Source organism: Montipora foliosa, chromosome 5, assembly GCF_036669935.1.
Source record: "Montipora foliosa isolate CH-2021 chromosome 5, ASM3666993v2, whole genome shotgun sequence".
Taxonomy (NCBI): Eukaryota; Metazoa; Cnidaria; class Anthozoa; order Scleractinia; family Acroporidae; genus Montipora; species Montipora foliosa.
This window is the reverse complement of record NC_090873.1, coordinates 7,085,605-7,100,604: the sequence shown is the minus strand read 5'-3', so window position 1 is coordinate 7,100,604 and position 15,000 is coordinate 7,085,605. Positions and strand designations below refer to the sequence as shown.

General features: G+C 41.0%; 1 protein-coding gene across 1 annotated transcript; it reads left to right on the top strand.

Annotated features, from left to right (window-relative positions):
• Positions 1–627: 627 nt before the first annotated feature.
• Positions 628–14,384, top strand: LOC138002896 (protein mono-ADP-ribosyltransferase PARP14-like). The gene is made up of 5 exons (XM_068848879.1): positions 628–699; positions 3,419–3,965; positions 5,801–7,127; positions 7,597–7,938; positions 12,900–14,384. Exons 2-5 carry the CDS (start codon positions 3,459–3,461, stop codon positions 13,187–13,189), a joined length of 2,466 nt encoding a protein of 821 aa, XP_068704980.1. The 5' UTR covers positions 628–699; positions 3,419–3,458; the 3' UTR covers positions 13,190–14,384.
• The last annotated feature ends 616 nt before the right edge of the window (positions 14,385–15,000 follow it).

Genomic DNA, 15,000 nt, shown 5'->3' with positions numbered 1-15,000 from the left:
GGCATGGAAGTTACATTATCCCACGTATGAACGGGGCAGATATAAAAAGCAACTTTTTTTCTTTCATTTCATGTGAATTAAACAATCAAAAGAGCCGTGGTTTTATTTATTTCTTTGACTGAAACATCAACACTGTGCATCGAGGAAATTCAATATGGCCGCCTCCGCAGCTTTGCACTTGTTTACTTAAATCTAAATGCACGAACTATCACAAGTTCTAACGCCAAACCGCAAACCTCAAACCCCAGTTTGCGGTTAGCCGTAAACGTACATCTAAAGGTCTCTATTCTCTGTTTACGGCCAACCGCAAACGGGAAACGGCAGACTCCTGCTTATCATAAAAGCGTGACAATTCTCTCATTTAAACTTGTTTCGTTCCTTTGAGAAGTTGCTTAATATCTGTAGCTAACAGGACAGGAATGAGCTAATATCAAGCAGAAGCTCTTACATTTTTGCAAAACCCTAATCTCACTCCGACGTTTACCGTTTGGCGAAAACGTCATGCTTAATCTCTCTAATGTGATTGGAAGATATTATTGGTGTTCTCTGCTCTTCGTTAGGGATGCATATAGTTAATATTCTTGCAACAATACCCTATTGAAACACTCTCACTTCCTTTCCAGCGTGCCGCACAAGCAACCATAATGAGTTCGCATTCCATCATGCTGATACAGACTTTGATTCTTCCGTCATTTTCGAGTAAGTTAATTCCGCTAACAGTTAAGATTGCACATATGTGTTTCCTAATTCATTTTTTGTCACTGACTACTGGCCTTATAGACTCCTTTTGGCTAGTAATTTGTCTGACCAACGAGGCTGAGCACTTTTGTTCAGAAGTTTATTCCTTCCTTCCTTCCTTCCTTCCTGTCAGTGTGGATTAAACGCATTCAGAAAGTTTTGGCGAAAATGTTTTACCTTAAAAGTGGCCATTTAGAGTTAATCTCCCTTATAATGTAGAACGCGGAACAAAGTATCCTTAATAGGAAGTATGCCTTGGCAACAGGATTATATCATGAAATGTTGCAATTGATCGCTTCCATTGCGTGCGTCAAGTACCGTGAGTCAGTCCAGCGTGCAACTTACTTTAACTTTTAATTTTAGGTACAAGAAGTAGACAAACTAGGTCAAGTTTAACTTTAAAAAATGAGCAACTGCATGGTGGCGAGATAACTCGTCTTTGTGGCGACTTTGATTGCATATTGGTGTCGAGATGGCTAGTTACCGATTTTGGCCTTAAAAAAGCGGCAGTTTACTATAAATCTTACGATTGCGTTGTTGCTATTTGCGATTTCACGCGAAAAAAAAAAAAGACTCTTTCGCTGGAATGCACCGCAGCGCAGAGAAAGAGATCTTTTGATATTAGAATTAATTAAGTTTTGAACTCGTGACCGAAGGACTCAATGCCAATCTTCTGATGAAATGTGCAATTAAATTCGGGTCTATTTGGATTTTTTTCTTTTCGAGAACTGTTTTTAATGATCTAACTCACTCGAAAGATCGTACTTTAACTTTCTCTTTCAGCTCGTTTGTCAAGTTATAGCTCAAGCCTATTGTTATTTTAATTTATGATTTGTGACCTACTTTCCGCTTTTGACGCGCACTGCTGCAAAAGTAGCAAAGACAATTAAAGGCGATTACACACGAGCAAGTTTTCATTGACAAGTTCTGACTTGGCAAATGTTATTTGCTGGTGTGTAAAGAAGAATTTGTCAATTTTTTCCTTGACAAGTGGACTTGTTTAAAAGCTAGCATGCTAACTTTTGAACAAGTGCACTTGTCAAGGAAAAAATTGACACATTGCAGAACTTGCTCATCATCTGTACGGGTCGACAAGGAAAACTTGTCAAGAAAATTGAGAAATAGTGGGTGCACAGCGGTCTTGTTCTTGAGAAGACTCACTGTAATGGAGCCCCGTGGTTGTTTTTTTGTCGTCCGCTGTGTAATTGTATTGCTTGCTACAGTGAAAACTTGTCAAAGAAAACTTGTTAATTGGTTCAATTCACACCAGCAAATAAGACTTGTCAAGGCAAAACTCGTCAAAGGAAATTTGTCGTTCATACACATGAGCATATGAACAATATCAATGACACTTGTCAAGGAAAAATTGCTCGTGTGTAACCGGCTTTACTCTTCACTTTCCCAATGAAAACAGTACTGCATTTTCGAAAGAAAGAAAGACCACTCTGCGGAGCCGTGAATTGCTTATGCCATAGAGATTTAAAAACAAATCTATACAGATCGGACGGTTGAGATACAAAAAAAACTGCAACGTGGTCTTTCTTTCCTTTTTTCTCCCAATGATTTCAATGTTCGACGATGCATGAATATGCAGCACAACAAGATCGAGTTCTCCATGTGACAGTTCCATGCAGTTGTTTACATTTGAAAGCACAGCTTCCTCAGAAAACTGGTGGCAACATTGACTTTCTTTGGTTCCGTAAGAGCACCCACATCCACCTCTTAAAACGTTTTAACCTTAGCTATGATCTCTTCGTTTTCATGATGTGTTTCCTCTTTTGTCTGATGGACAAGTAGTCGGATAGTGTTGCGTTACCATCATACTTCGATCATTATTCAAATTTGGTTGTGTTTACTCACACATTACATACGGGTGGGGGGGGGGGGGGTAAATTTTCGCTGGGTATGTGCCGCTGGCCATTGGAATGCATTTCTTTCGAGTTTTGCTTAAGCGAAGACAAAAAAGTTTCTTTATGTTTTGAAATTCACTTTCTGTAAATAAAGCAATTCCAATTTCATTTGGGGTAGGGTATGTATTTGGTCTATGCGTGCGATATTTTTTCCGGGGGGGGGGGGGAAGGGAGCTCCAGTTTGCAACGGTCGGGGATGATCGTCATATCTTTTAAAGGTGAAAATCAGGGTTCTGGTATCTTTTAGGGTGTCTAAAAGGTTTTTGGGCCCCCAAAGTCTCAGCTGTTATCTTTTAGGGTATCTTTTTAAGATAATAACATATTATGTACTTTTTGACTGAGTGGGAGGGCCGGACGGGACACACTCTTCTCCCTTGACGGGAAAGGGAGAAGAATGCGTGACACGAGCGACCTGTACCGTCAGAGAATTAGGCTATCGCCTGGGCTCCAGCTTTTTCGGGGTTGTGACCCACAAACAAATCGAGACCCTTATCGGGAACTAGTGCAAAATTCGCGGTTATCGCAAAATAGCGACTCTTGTTGGGAACTAGTCTTCTCTTGCTTTTCAGTGTTCTGTGATTTTGCGATTTTTCGCAATTTTCGCAAAAATCAATAAAATCGCGAGTCCTAGTTGGGGACTTGTCTTATTGTTTTGACCTTTTACGATTGTTGTGATTTTTCCCAAAATTCGCAATTTTCACATTTGCGTGCAAACCTGGACATAACTCTCTCACGAAGCTCACAGCAGCTTTTTTCCTTTATTATATTAGGGGATTTCTTTCCGACACACAAACACCTTCTGAAATTGAGATGGAAGTAATCGACGTGGACAGCGAGCCTGTTCCTCCTTGCCAAGAGGAAGAAGCCTCTTTGCTTGAAGAAGTATTCAGCATAGACTGGAAGCCGGTCGGACTCGGTTTTGAGGATGGAAAATACTCTCGTGCTTTTGTAAAATACCTGATGAACCACGGACCTCGGATATTTCCAACCTTCAAGAAGAGACTCAAACGCGCCAATCGACTTCGGCGTCGGCTGAGAGACGGTGAAACGTTTTTCGATTCTTCAATCTCCACGAGCGATAAATTGAGCAATATCAAATCCCTCTTGGCTGAGATTGGTAGTCAAGTTACAGTGGCAACAGTAAAATCGAATCAACCGGGCCTGAATAAGTTCTTCGTGGAAGGACGTGGTAAAGAATTCTTACGGTCGTTTGGCAGAAAATATTCCTGTGCTGTGGAAAGAATCACGGAAACTCCTGTTATTGTTCTTGGAGGCGAGATTGACGAGATTCCGAACAGAAAAATATTTCCTTTGCAGGTAAGTGTTGGACTCGGATATAGTAGTAAGTAGTAGTACTAAAACTTTAATTAAAACACAGAGGTAGAACCATCGTTGTTTATTCAGGCAGTACTTGGACCTCTGTTATTTTAACTCACTTAGGGGTGGTCCGGAGAGGCCTCTCGCATGGCTCTCCGAAGCTCTTGTTGGGAGTGGTCAGTTATTATGCAATTTCGGGAGTTGATCAGTGGGAGTCTCTATCTCCTATACTTGGCACAGGAGTCAACCTTTTCCCGAGTAGATTTATTTATAGAACGCCTCCCTTGGGAGATTCAGCACTCCCACAGTTAGATGTAAAAGCCAATCAAAACAAAGCTATCTCAACGTCAAGGGAAATATGAAATTTCTCGTGGGAAAAACCTGTTCCTAAAAAAATAAATTTGCTCAGGAAAGGGTTCACTCAAGGAAGGCTCCACTTGATGAGCTCCTGGCAATTTTTAAGTTTGCGGGGGACAAGTGGAAACAAAAAAACATGACTTGGCGAGGGTTACAATGAGTTTCTTCAAATATCTGCGAAAAGTCAAATGCATGCTTAACCCCTTTTTTGTCGGAGATAGGTGGTGTTCCACGCCGACACCTACGTAGTGTAAGCCTTCACGAGTCGTCCTTTGCTGATAGTCAAGTCAAGTTTATTTTTGCCATTTCAAGTTCGCCTAATATTAAGTAATGGTCCGGCTAAGAAGCAGGCAGAAAAACAATAGCCCGCGGCAATAGCGTCGGTTAGTTAAAATGTGCCAACATTTTTAATCAAATTAAGTTCGGCTGTTCCCATTGGTGTAAGCAGCTAAAAGCGCGAAATTTGAATTTCAATGAAAAATGTAATCGACTTGCCGTCTAAAAAATTAGATTCTGTTTCGTAGAACAAATCATTATGCCTTCAAAAACTATGTTCGTAAATATCGTCAAGATTCTATGCGCCATTTGATTGGCGCATAGAACAATGCCCAAATTTGGCCGAGAGACAGAGATCAAGGGCATGGGGAAGAAGAAATCCAAAAAAGGTTTTTTTTTCATTTTTTTCTCATCTTTTTTCGACATTTTCCGATATTAGCCAATCAGATGCCTCGATTGGAGTGAAGTTAAAAATTAATATTTCGCAGCTTCTAAGTACTTTTGCCGCTGGGCTGCCTGCTTCTTAGCCGGACCATTACTTAAGTTAAATTAATGACGCATTATGGCGAGAGGGCCTCGGAAACCCCCAGGCTTATTTGAGGAAGCTTTAGCAGCGACGACGGGAACGGCAACGAGAACGTCATCTCAAAATATGATGAATTCGCCTTATTGTAATCACTTCCGACTATTCCAAGCTTTTAAGGACGGCACATACTATTGTTATTGCGCATACGTTCTGCGCATCTCGAGATACTCAGGTGGTGCTTACTAATACAGGGATATTTTTGCGCGGCTCAAAACTATCCGGAGAAAGCAAAACTTAGTAAGTGCTCTTGGTATCCAAAAAGAAAATTTGGGATAACCACGCATTTTTCAGAGATAATTAAGCTCCAATTTGGAAAAGAACACCATACATTGCTCTGTATTTTAAAGCTTTCTACAAATATTGTTGGTTAATTATCTTCGAAAAATGCATGGTTACCCCCAGTTTTCTTTTTGGATTTCAATAACACTTGTTAAGATCTGCTTTTCCCGCATATTCAGTATACCGCACAAAAATACCTTTGAATTAGTAGGCACTGTCCTTAAAATGACAATGGTGTGACAGCCCCTGAAGAATGATACCGATATGAGTCACCGCTTAATTTAGCGGTGCTGACGTCCTCCATAAAACCTCAAATTAGGTCATTTCACGTTGTTAGGGAGTGTCTCATTATCAGGAGCAATTTACAGTCGAATCAGCACCGATCAACGCGACAACTACAATCCATGAACATGAGCCAATGAAACAAGGCAATCCTTGGGGAAGCACATGGATTAAAAACACGCGAATTCAATTCTGCTCCGGTGATTTGACAAAGCAAACGACGGACGCGATTCTGATAATAAACCAACACAACCTTGACCTGAACAAAGGTGGTCAACTAAATCGAGAGATTGTCAAAGCAGGAGGCTCTTCCCTCAAGAAGGAGTGTAAAACAGTTATTACTAAAAAAGGCGTTCAACTTCCGGGCGAGGCTGTTATGACTGGATCCGGGAATCTTCCTTGTGGTCACATTATTCACGTGATTAGGCACCCGGGCTCTCCACAAATTCTTGACTTACAACTCGGTGTGAAGAAAGGACTCCAGTTGGCGGACGCACGTGGACTAGTTTCCATTGCTCTCCCAGCTATTGGCGCCGGAGCCATGCAATTGTCGTTAGGCGACTCGTCTCGAGTGTTATCTGGAGGTATCCTGAGCTTTTTGGTCCAGGCTCCCAGGTCACTTCGCGAAATTAAAATTGTACTTCTTGAGGAGAGCACACTGATGTCATATTTTCATGAGATGAAACTGGAATTTGTCCCTTTTGTAGTACTTGAAGAATATTCTTCCCTGTCAAGTACTAATCCGTCAGACGACGATTTTAAACTGGTACCGTTATCGCAGCCAGATCTAGAGGAATGCAAAGCAGATGACGAACAAATTGTCAATAGCCCTCCTGCTTCTCCGACGCGATTCCGTGTGTATGGCAAGAATCGACCGAGCATCGTCAACGCAATAAGCAATATGCGACTACTTTTTGCTAAACATCGTACGAGTCAAAAAATAACCCACAAGATGGTGCCTCAGATCACCCAAGAGTGCTGGTCTTCACTCTCCAAAGTCGCAGTTCACCACGAGGTCGAGTTAATGTTTAATGCGTCCGAAAACAGTATCACCGTTCGTGGAAATGCGAATGATGTGTCCAAAGTTGTCGGCCGCGTCTGGCGGGAAATTACGAGGATGGCCGAGCGGCGAAGTGACTCGGAAAGACGCAAGCTTCTGACGAAGTATGTCCGATGGAATTTTATCCTTCTCGATAAGGAAATAAGCATTAAAGAAAACATTAGCGCATCCCTGGAAGATGCATACAATCAACAATGCCGCGAAGTTCGACTTTTTGTGCAGAATAGTGAATTCAAAGTGGATTTCAATGCAATGACTGTATTCTCAACCCGCAGCAAGAACCCAGCTCTTCGTCTGAGTCGAAGAATGGCTACGGATTCCGGTAGGTGACTTAGCGATGCGAAAGACGACAATACTTTCAACTGATTCTTTAAAAAAAATCGTATTGTAATATGCACCGACTGACGTAAAATTGGGATCAGGGTTTAAGCGTGAGATTGACAGAAAGAAGTTGACAATTTTTTCGAAGGTGTGAAGCTACAATTTTGGAAAGCAGAAGGTATCATGCGAATTACGGATTGACTTCAAAAGGGAAAAGAACTTGTTAACCCTCAGTATAAAAATTGCCCTACGGGGTGGGAGATGGGGGACTGCAATGGAGTTTTAAATTTTGGCACTGCTTTTGGAAGAAATATTGAAATCATCGATGATTACGAGTTCTGCATAACTGCCCCAAGGAATCTCCACGATTTCCACGATTGTAATTTTGTCATTGTAAGTGTAAAAGGGATTTTTCTCAATGCTAGACTCAACTGGCCGATGGTATCATTTTAAAAAATGTTTTATCGTAGGGATTGTTATGCCAGATTGTTGGAATCCCCAGCCTTGCTTTCCAGATGGGGGCCCCATTCCAGTGGTGTTGGTAAATCTAGAGCCTTCAGAAGGTGAATACAGACACATATTTGAAATGTTCGTCAGCACGGGAGGTTACGGCACCATCTTGAGCATCGAACGAGTGCAAAACCCCTGTCTTTACACGCAGTATGCAACCTACAAACAGGAAGTGGAAAGAAATAATGGAAGGTCTGGCTACAACAACCAGAATGAGCGACAACTCTTCCATGGCACCAATGGCTGCAATGTTAAAGCCATCAACTTACAGGGGTTTAATAGAAATTTCTGCGGAAGAAACGGTGAGTTTTAAGCCTCTTTGCATATTTTCAGTGAGCCTTGTCTGGACAGCTGAATAACCATAACTTACTGATTTTTCTGGAAATTCCCCTAATTAGATGCACATGGATTTCAAATAACAAGCAAACTGCGGTTATAAACATAACGAGATAACGCATGTAGTAAAACGTTTTATGAACTTAACGTTTCGTATGCTCCAACATGCATCTAACGGTTACCCAAAGTACAAATGAATTTAAACATGAAGACTAATACCAAATAAGGAAAGTAATGACAATGAAAATAAACAAACCTAGTTAAATCTGCTTGAAAAATTATAAATGGCTAGTAGAGAAGAAGTTTCTCACTGCCAACATTTTCATTAAGCGCTGGTTTTAACTCGCGAATCAATAAGGTTTCCTTGATTTCACAATGTATATCAGACTGTCCAGTGGCTAAAATGTCAAAGTGATCCCATTTAATTCTGTGGCCTGTTTGGGCCATATGATCAGCAATGGCAGAAGAATGGCTATTACTCGTCAGCGCGCTGACGAGTGTAATTTTCGAGCTTAACAAATTTGCATACGTGTGTTGAAATATAATAAGGGAGGATTTTTGTTGTAGTCCACTGTAATGCACCAGTCATTTGAAACCCCCGGGGGATTGCGGGGACTTTCACCTCATATACACTCCATTTTGGTTCCCCGGTAGGCGGGGAATTCGCTGGAAGTTACGGTCTTCGCATCCCCTACGGGGGAAATTAAGCGGGGCAGTCACTCCTTGGTCAGCGGTCTTCATTTTCGCACCTCAGTAATTTTGCATACGTTATTGTCACTTTCTTGACAAACTCGATCGTGGATTCTGGTTAATTTTTTCACATTTTGCAAAGCGTATAAGCCATTACTCTAAATAATGGTCAGTATTTGGCATCACTGTCTTGCAAATATTCTTTATTCGTTATTGTGGAACGTACATCTGGACAGGACTCATTTTCTCCTTTGATTTTATGATGACTGATCGACGATTAGCGCACGTGAATTCTGTTAGGGTTCTGCACCCTTTGATCATAGTGAGGCGGATCACATTGTATGCAATAATCAAAATGAATTAGCTGAATCAGTTGAAACAATTTCAATTCCTGCTATTATTTGTGCGATTGACACTACTGTGATAGTTGCCCGTTGTGTTTCATTGTCAATTTATCCAGAAGTATCAATGAAACTACTACAATAAAGATATTTTGACATACTCATTGTGCATTGAGGAGCCTTTGCAAGCCATTTGCTGGCCGCTGAAAGATCAATCTGTTTATTTCATGGCTGCCAACAGTGTCTTTTAACCAGTGTGTTACGCTTGGCAATGATAAGTTGTTTTACAAAGCGCCATGGAGTACCATGTGTTGAACAGTAGGGGCGGGGGAATGCACCACTCACTTTTGTCCCCGGGAACCGGGGACTTCACTCACTTTCACTTGCATAAAAAGTGAATGCCCCATTTAAGCCCGATTTTTTTTTTTTTTTGGGGGGGGGGGGGGGGGGGTGCGGAGGTTTCAAATGACTGGTGCATAAGCAGCGCATAAGTCACGAAAATAAACAGGTCTGTTGGAAGCGTGCTTGAGTTTCAACAAAGTGAGCGCCAAAATCGGAATAATAAAGTGGCTGCTATTCCCAAAACGATGGAATTACCTTGTGATAAATAACCTCGTATTGGAGAGTAAATTTTTGACTTTGCAGAAACAATGGTCAACCTCAAGAGTTGTGCGATTGTGATCTTTGTGTTGAATTCGCACATCTATTGTCAAACTTTATAACACTTAAAGAAAAAGAAAATTAACAAAAACAATCATTTGCCATCATTTGACACAGATGCTTCACTGTTTCGCGAGTAAACTTGATCACGGCGCCCGCTGAATTCCATGTCACTTTCGATTTTGCGATTTATTTGTGCAGCCAAAAGTAAAATAACAAAATTGAACGTAGCAAAACTCTCCCAAAATGTTTGTGCTGAGCGTAACTTTTTTATATTCGCGGTTCAAAATTAATGTTGTTTTCATGTCGTAAATTTTATTGCTGATGGCAAAATATTTTATTCTCGATCGACCGTCCTGGAAACATCCTTTCGCTCTTCCTAAAAACTGTGTATCAATATTTATTTACTTTTACATCAATATTTGTTTTGCATATTAAGGGAACTGTTACACTGTGAAATGTTTCGTGCAACTTGTCCCGCCACAGTGTCGCCAAAACATTGCGAGACAAATTGCACGAAACATTTCTCAGTGTAACAGCGCCTTTAAAGCAAGCTAACAAAATCTGTACCTTGCTTAATTCGCATTTGTTAGCGTTAAAATAGAATTTTCGGTCCAATGCTTCTGTTATTCGAAGGAGTATATTTTTTAGGTCACCCATCCAGATACTAACCACGCCGGGTAGGGTTTAACTTCAGGGAACTTTTGTATTTCAAAGCTGTCAGATGCTCAGAGTGCACGCTTAAACTTGTGGTAAAAAGAAGTTGTGAAGGAACTTGAAAATGATTAACATGTCAGCCCAAAAAGCAATGTTTCTCGATTCCCTTTTATTTTCTTCAATGTTTCTGGGTTCAGTACTTTGCTAGTAACCATATGTCTTCTCACGGGCTATTTACCTAAGACTTCTACGATGGCACTACAATGATATACAATACAAAACAATATCGTGCACTGTTAGAGCTACATATTACGCAAAGACAACTTGAATCTCCTAGAAGACAACACGCAGCTCATCTGACAATATGGAATAAATTGCTGTGTTACTTCACTACCACACGTGAGCAATGCGTGTCTATTTTTTCTAAAGATGACAAGAATTTCTTCTTTTTGACCGATGATTAATTAATAGGCCGGTAGCCAGGTTTTTAACCTCAGAAAAGGATCTGTTTCGTCGTATGAACGTGTGAGCCAAAGGGCCTCTGCTGGTATGACATCTGGGTGACCCCTTTAATGGTCTTAATGACCCCGACTTGAAAAAATTGCCTGGAACGCTGCACATACCACAGGCATCCAGTGTACGCTCACGGAGCGTCTAGTTTGCTTTTATTTTGAGTAACATTCACATCTGATAACAGGCAGATATATTCTTATTTTTGGCCTAAATTCCTTAATAGTTATACTTTCCTTCGGGAATTCTTTGCCACATTATGGAAATGATATTGCCTGACATTTTGAAGTGGTAAAAAGTCAAGGTCGTTCAGACGGTTTTGCCAATATTCTGTAATTTGTCTTTTTTCCAAATATATTCGATTACCTTTGACAGATTTTAGCAAATATAAGACATTTGATAGAGAATTTATGTGGTTCAGAACTGAGCCAATTTTCCAAAAAAATTACCGAAGGGAACACGAGAAAATTAGCTTTAACTTTACAGATTTGGTCACGCTGACGTCACAAAAATAAAAAGACACGCGCAGGTGACTGGTCACCAAGCCCTTATATTTCGACCGCGCACAATGTTCAACGGAAGAGCCTGCTTACAGGCTAAACGTAACGCTAACCTTTACCCTCACCTTATTGTTGGAAATTGGTAACAAAGGCGTAGAATAAAAGGGACACTTCGTGTTGTATGCCATCGTTTTGGATGTCATTGGGTGTGCATCTAAGTATAATTAGGTGCCAGTTAATATACCTTGAAATTCCGAATAAGCTCCCCCAAATATAAACCTCGTGGGGGCTTATAATTGGAAATTACCCTCAAGTACAAAATAAAGGAAAGCAAAAACGGCAGTAGTGACACAAATTTTTTTTTTATTTTGTGACGCAAATTTCCCTCCGTATATATGCCCTCCCACAAATTAGCCCCGAATTCAGTCTAGTATTTTCGAATCAAGTGTAAGAAGACATCGAAACTGTATTGATAATGTATTTATTTGTGTTAACTTCGCGAAGAAAGACTTTGATGGCGTCCTTTCGACATGGTAGATCGATAACAACGTCGTTTACGCACAGAAATACACCGTTTCCGGTGATAGGGCAAAGGATTGACAGGATAGCACAGTTTTGGCGGGTTCCGTATGCGCGGTATATCGTCAAGTGTGAACCTACCTGCGAAAATATTTCTTATAAATAAAATAAATTAATTGAATAATTAGTCAATTAAAAATTGTTCATCTAATATATCGGTCTAGCGAAGCCAAAAAGCGGAGCTCCCGTGTTAATTATTCTTAGAATAAGTTAACCTGGCTTTAGCCTGCGGTCCAATGGTCAACTGGTCACTGAGAAGTCAATTAAAAAAAAAAAGCTGACCTCGATGAGCTCTAAACTTGAGCCCGCGATATGGTCGTGTGTTACTAGTCAGCGGAGAACTTGTTTTGACCGGTGTCAATTGACCATAATATGGATGTCCAATATCAGAGATGTACGCCGTAAACGGCCGCCATGTTGGCGTACGTATTGATGATGATGATGATGATGATTATTATTATTATTATTATTATTATTATTAAATTTTAATGAAGAGAACAAAATTAATAAATTTGAAAAAAGACATGTTTCGGCAACTCCTGTGCCATCATCAGTTTGTGGATGAAATAACAATGATGTACAATATATAGCGGAAAATTAGAATAACAATGGTGTGATACAACAACTGATTACAAAGAGAGATTAAGATTTGCATGAAACAATTGTTGATTTAGGGAGGGTTTCTCCCAATGAATGTGCAATGCCTCCTTGATTTTTAATTGTGTCCGTGTTGTTGCTACTTTTACGTCCTATTATTAAATTATTGAGCAACGCCGTGCGTACGCGCCCACGAGCAATACCGCTAGCCATGATTACCATGAGATGAGACAAGGAACTCATGGGTTCCTCTTAGTATGGCGCTCCGCTTGGCGGCCCTTCGGGCCTCCTGAGCTCCGCTATTATTGCCAATTAACAGGCGACGAAAATTGCGCCGTTTTAGTCATTGTCTTTGGTCAAAATAACGATGGTTTCTATCTCTATTTGTTGCAGGAGCAATGTACGGAAATGGAGTTTATTTTGCTTCAAACGCGTCTTATTCAATGACCTTCGCCACACGCGATAGCTTGAACGTGAGGCGAATGTATTTGGCCCGTGTTGTGGTGGGATTCTTTGCGCCGGGACAAAAGGGACTTCTGGTGCCTCCACCATTGTTACACCATGCGCCTGAGGTCCTGTTTGATTCTGTAGTTGACAATGTGACCAATCCGAAAGTCTTTGTGGTTTTCCGGGACTTCCAGTGCTATCCAGAATATCTTATTACCTTTAAGACCACTGCGTGAGTGACTGTTTAAGTCTTTAAAGTCGTTCGCACTCTGTAGACTCGAGTTGCTGTTATTTAACTTCGCAACGAACTGAATTATCGGAAATAATTTTAACCAAGGAGTCATATCATAATCAAGTAATGTACCATCGTCCGGGTGAGTGTAGTCCTGAGAAGAACTGCTTAGGATGAGATTGACTGTCCCCTTAGACAACCTGGTGCCTCCGTCTCACACGTAACTTCTATGTTCATTAGTTCCCTGTGGGACGTTAAAGAACCCACACACTATTCGAGAAGAGTAGTGGATGAAGTTCCCGGTGTTGTGGCTGTCCTCTGTGAGTATATGGGTGGGTGGGTATAGCAGGTCCACATCAGCTGAATAGCTGCCAAAACTTCAGTCTGCTCAAACAAATAAATAACAAACAAACAACAAGCGGAAATCACCTTAAGGGTCAAGTGATTTGTTTGTGACTTCCGCTCAGGTTGTCGAAACGTCAGTCAACGTCATCCAAAAGTGTCCTTCTCAGGATTACACTTAATCGGACGATCGTACTTCATCATCCATAACCCAGAAGTCTCGATCTGTGATGGACTGCGGCCCATCACTTTTCGGTGTTAGGGAGTTTTTAGCAAGGACAACGTCACCGTTAACTACAACGTCACTACAACTTTGCGCAATCCTAAGTATTTGAATTCGCGATTATTCCATCTTGTTCACGTTGAACAATAGGGGCGAACTATCATATAAATGGATTTATAGGAACGGTTCTAAAGTAAAAATAAAAAGTGAACAATTTCCTGTTGTATACTCACGTTGTCGTCAAAACCTGAAGTTTGGTGATTTCGCGTTGCTGTTTTGTGGAGTACGGCAAAAAATGCACTGAAATGCGTGCTGCACGTGCAACACGTTTATTTTTCCTTTCTTAACCAATCTTGATATTTTGCTTTGTGGCGTTGTCGTTGCGGTAGCCGTCCCTATTAGGGAGCTTTAGCACGCGCGGTTCTGAGACGCGGACAGCAACTTCGTGTGCCAGGACAGTGGTGTCTCCCAGGTTTTAATACTAATCATCTCTAGTAAAGAAAAGATACTTGGCAATGCGCATGCCCATCAATTTTGAAAGAGGGGGCAAACGGCGTCAACTTCATTCAATATTTGCGATAGCAAAAGAATGTTGAATGATTGTGTGAACGCTTTTAAACTGATTCAATATCGATTGGGGGTGGGGGAGGGGGGAGGGGGAAGGGGGGAAGGGGGGGAGGGGGCAACCGGTTTCAACATCTCTGTTCAACAACATAGAACGAATGTTGAAGCAAATGTTGAAGCGGTTTACCCAGGCCTTTCCTGGTTAGCATCATGTTTACGACAAGCTGCAAACGTCAGCCTGGAATCTGTGGTTTATTTGACAAAAATCCGAAGAAACTCGTTCGTTTGTAGCTCAGTTCTGTCTACCGATGTCAGGTAACGTCTAAAACAAAAAAAGAGACGAGTGAAAAGATGAGAAGTTTCATGCTTTTTTGTACAGATGATTTGCAATCACTCTCTTTAAGACACAGATAAGAATGCTGCAATGTACGATTACGAATTACAGTCGTTACACCCACATGGACATTAGCTCCTACAACCGTCGTTTCGCCCAAACTTCTTAGATTCGGTAACACCTGTTCCTACAAGCAAGACTTAACTGCCACGGTAAATGAAAACAAACTCGAGGTTGATATGATTTTTGAGAATTTCATCCACAACATTCATAATGACCCAACTTGCTTCGTTCAGCATGGAACCTAATTACGTAAAATAACCCAAGCAAATCCACGATCGATTCAAATGAT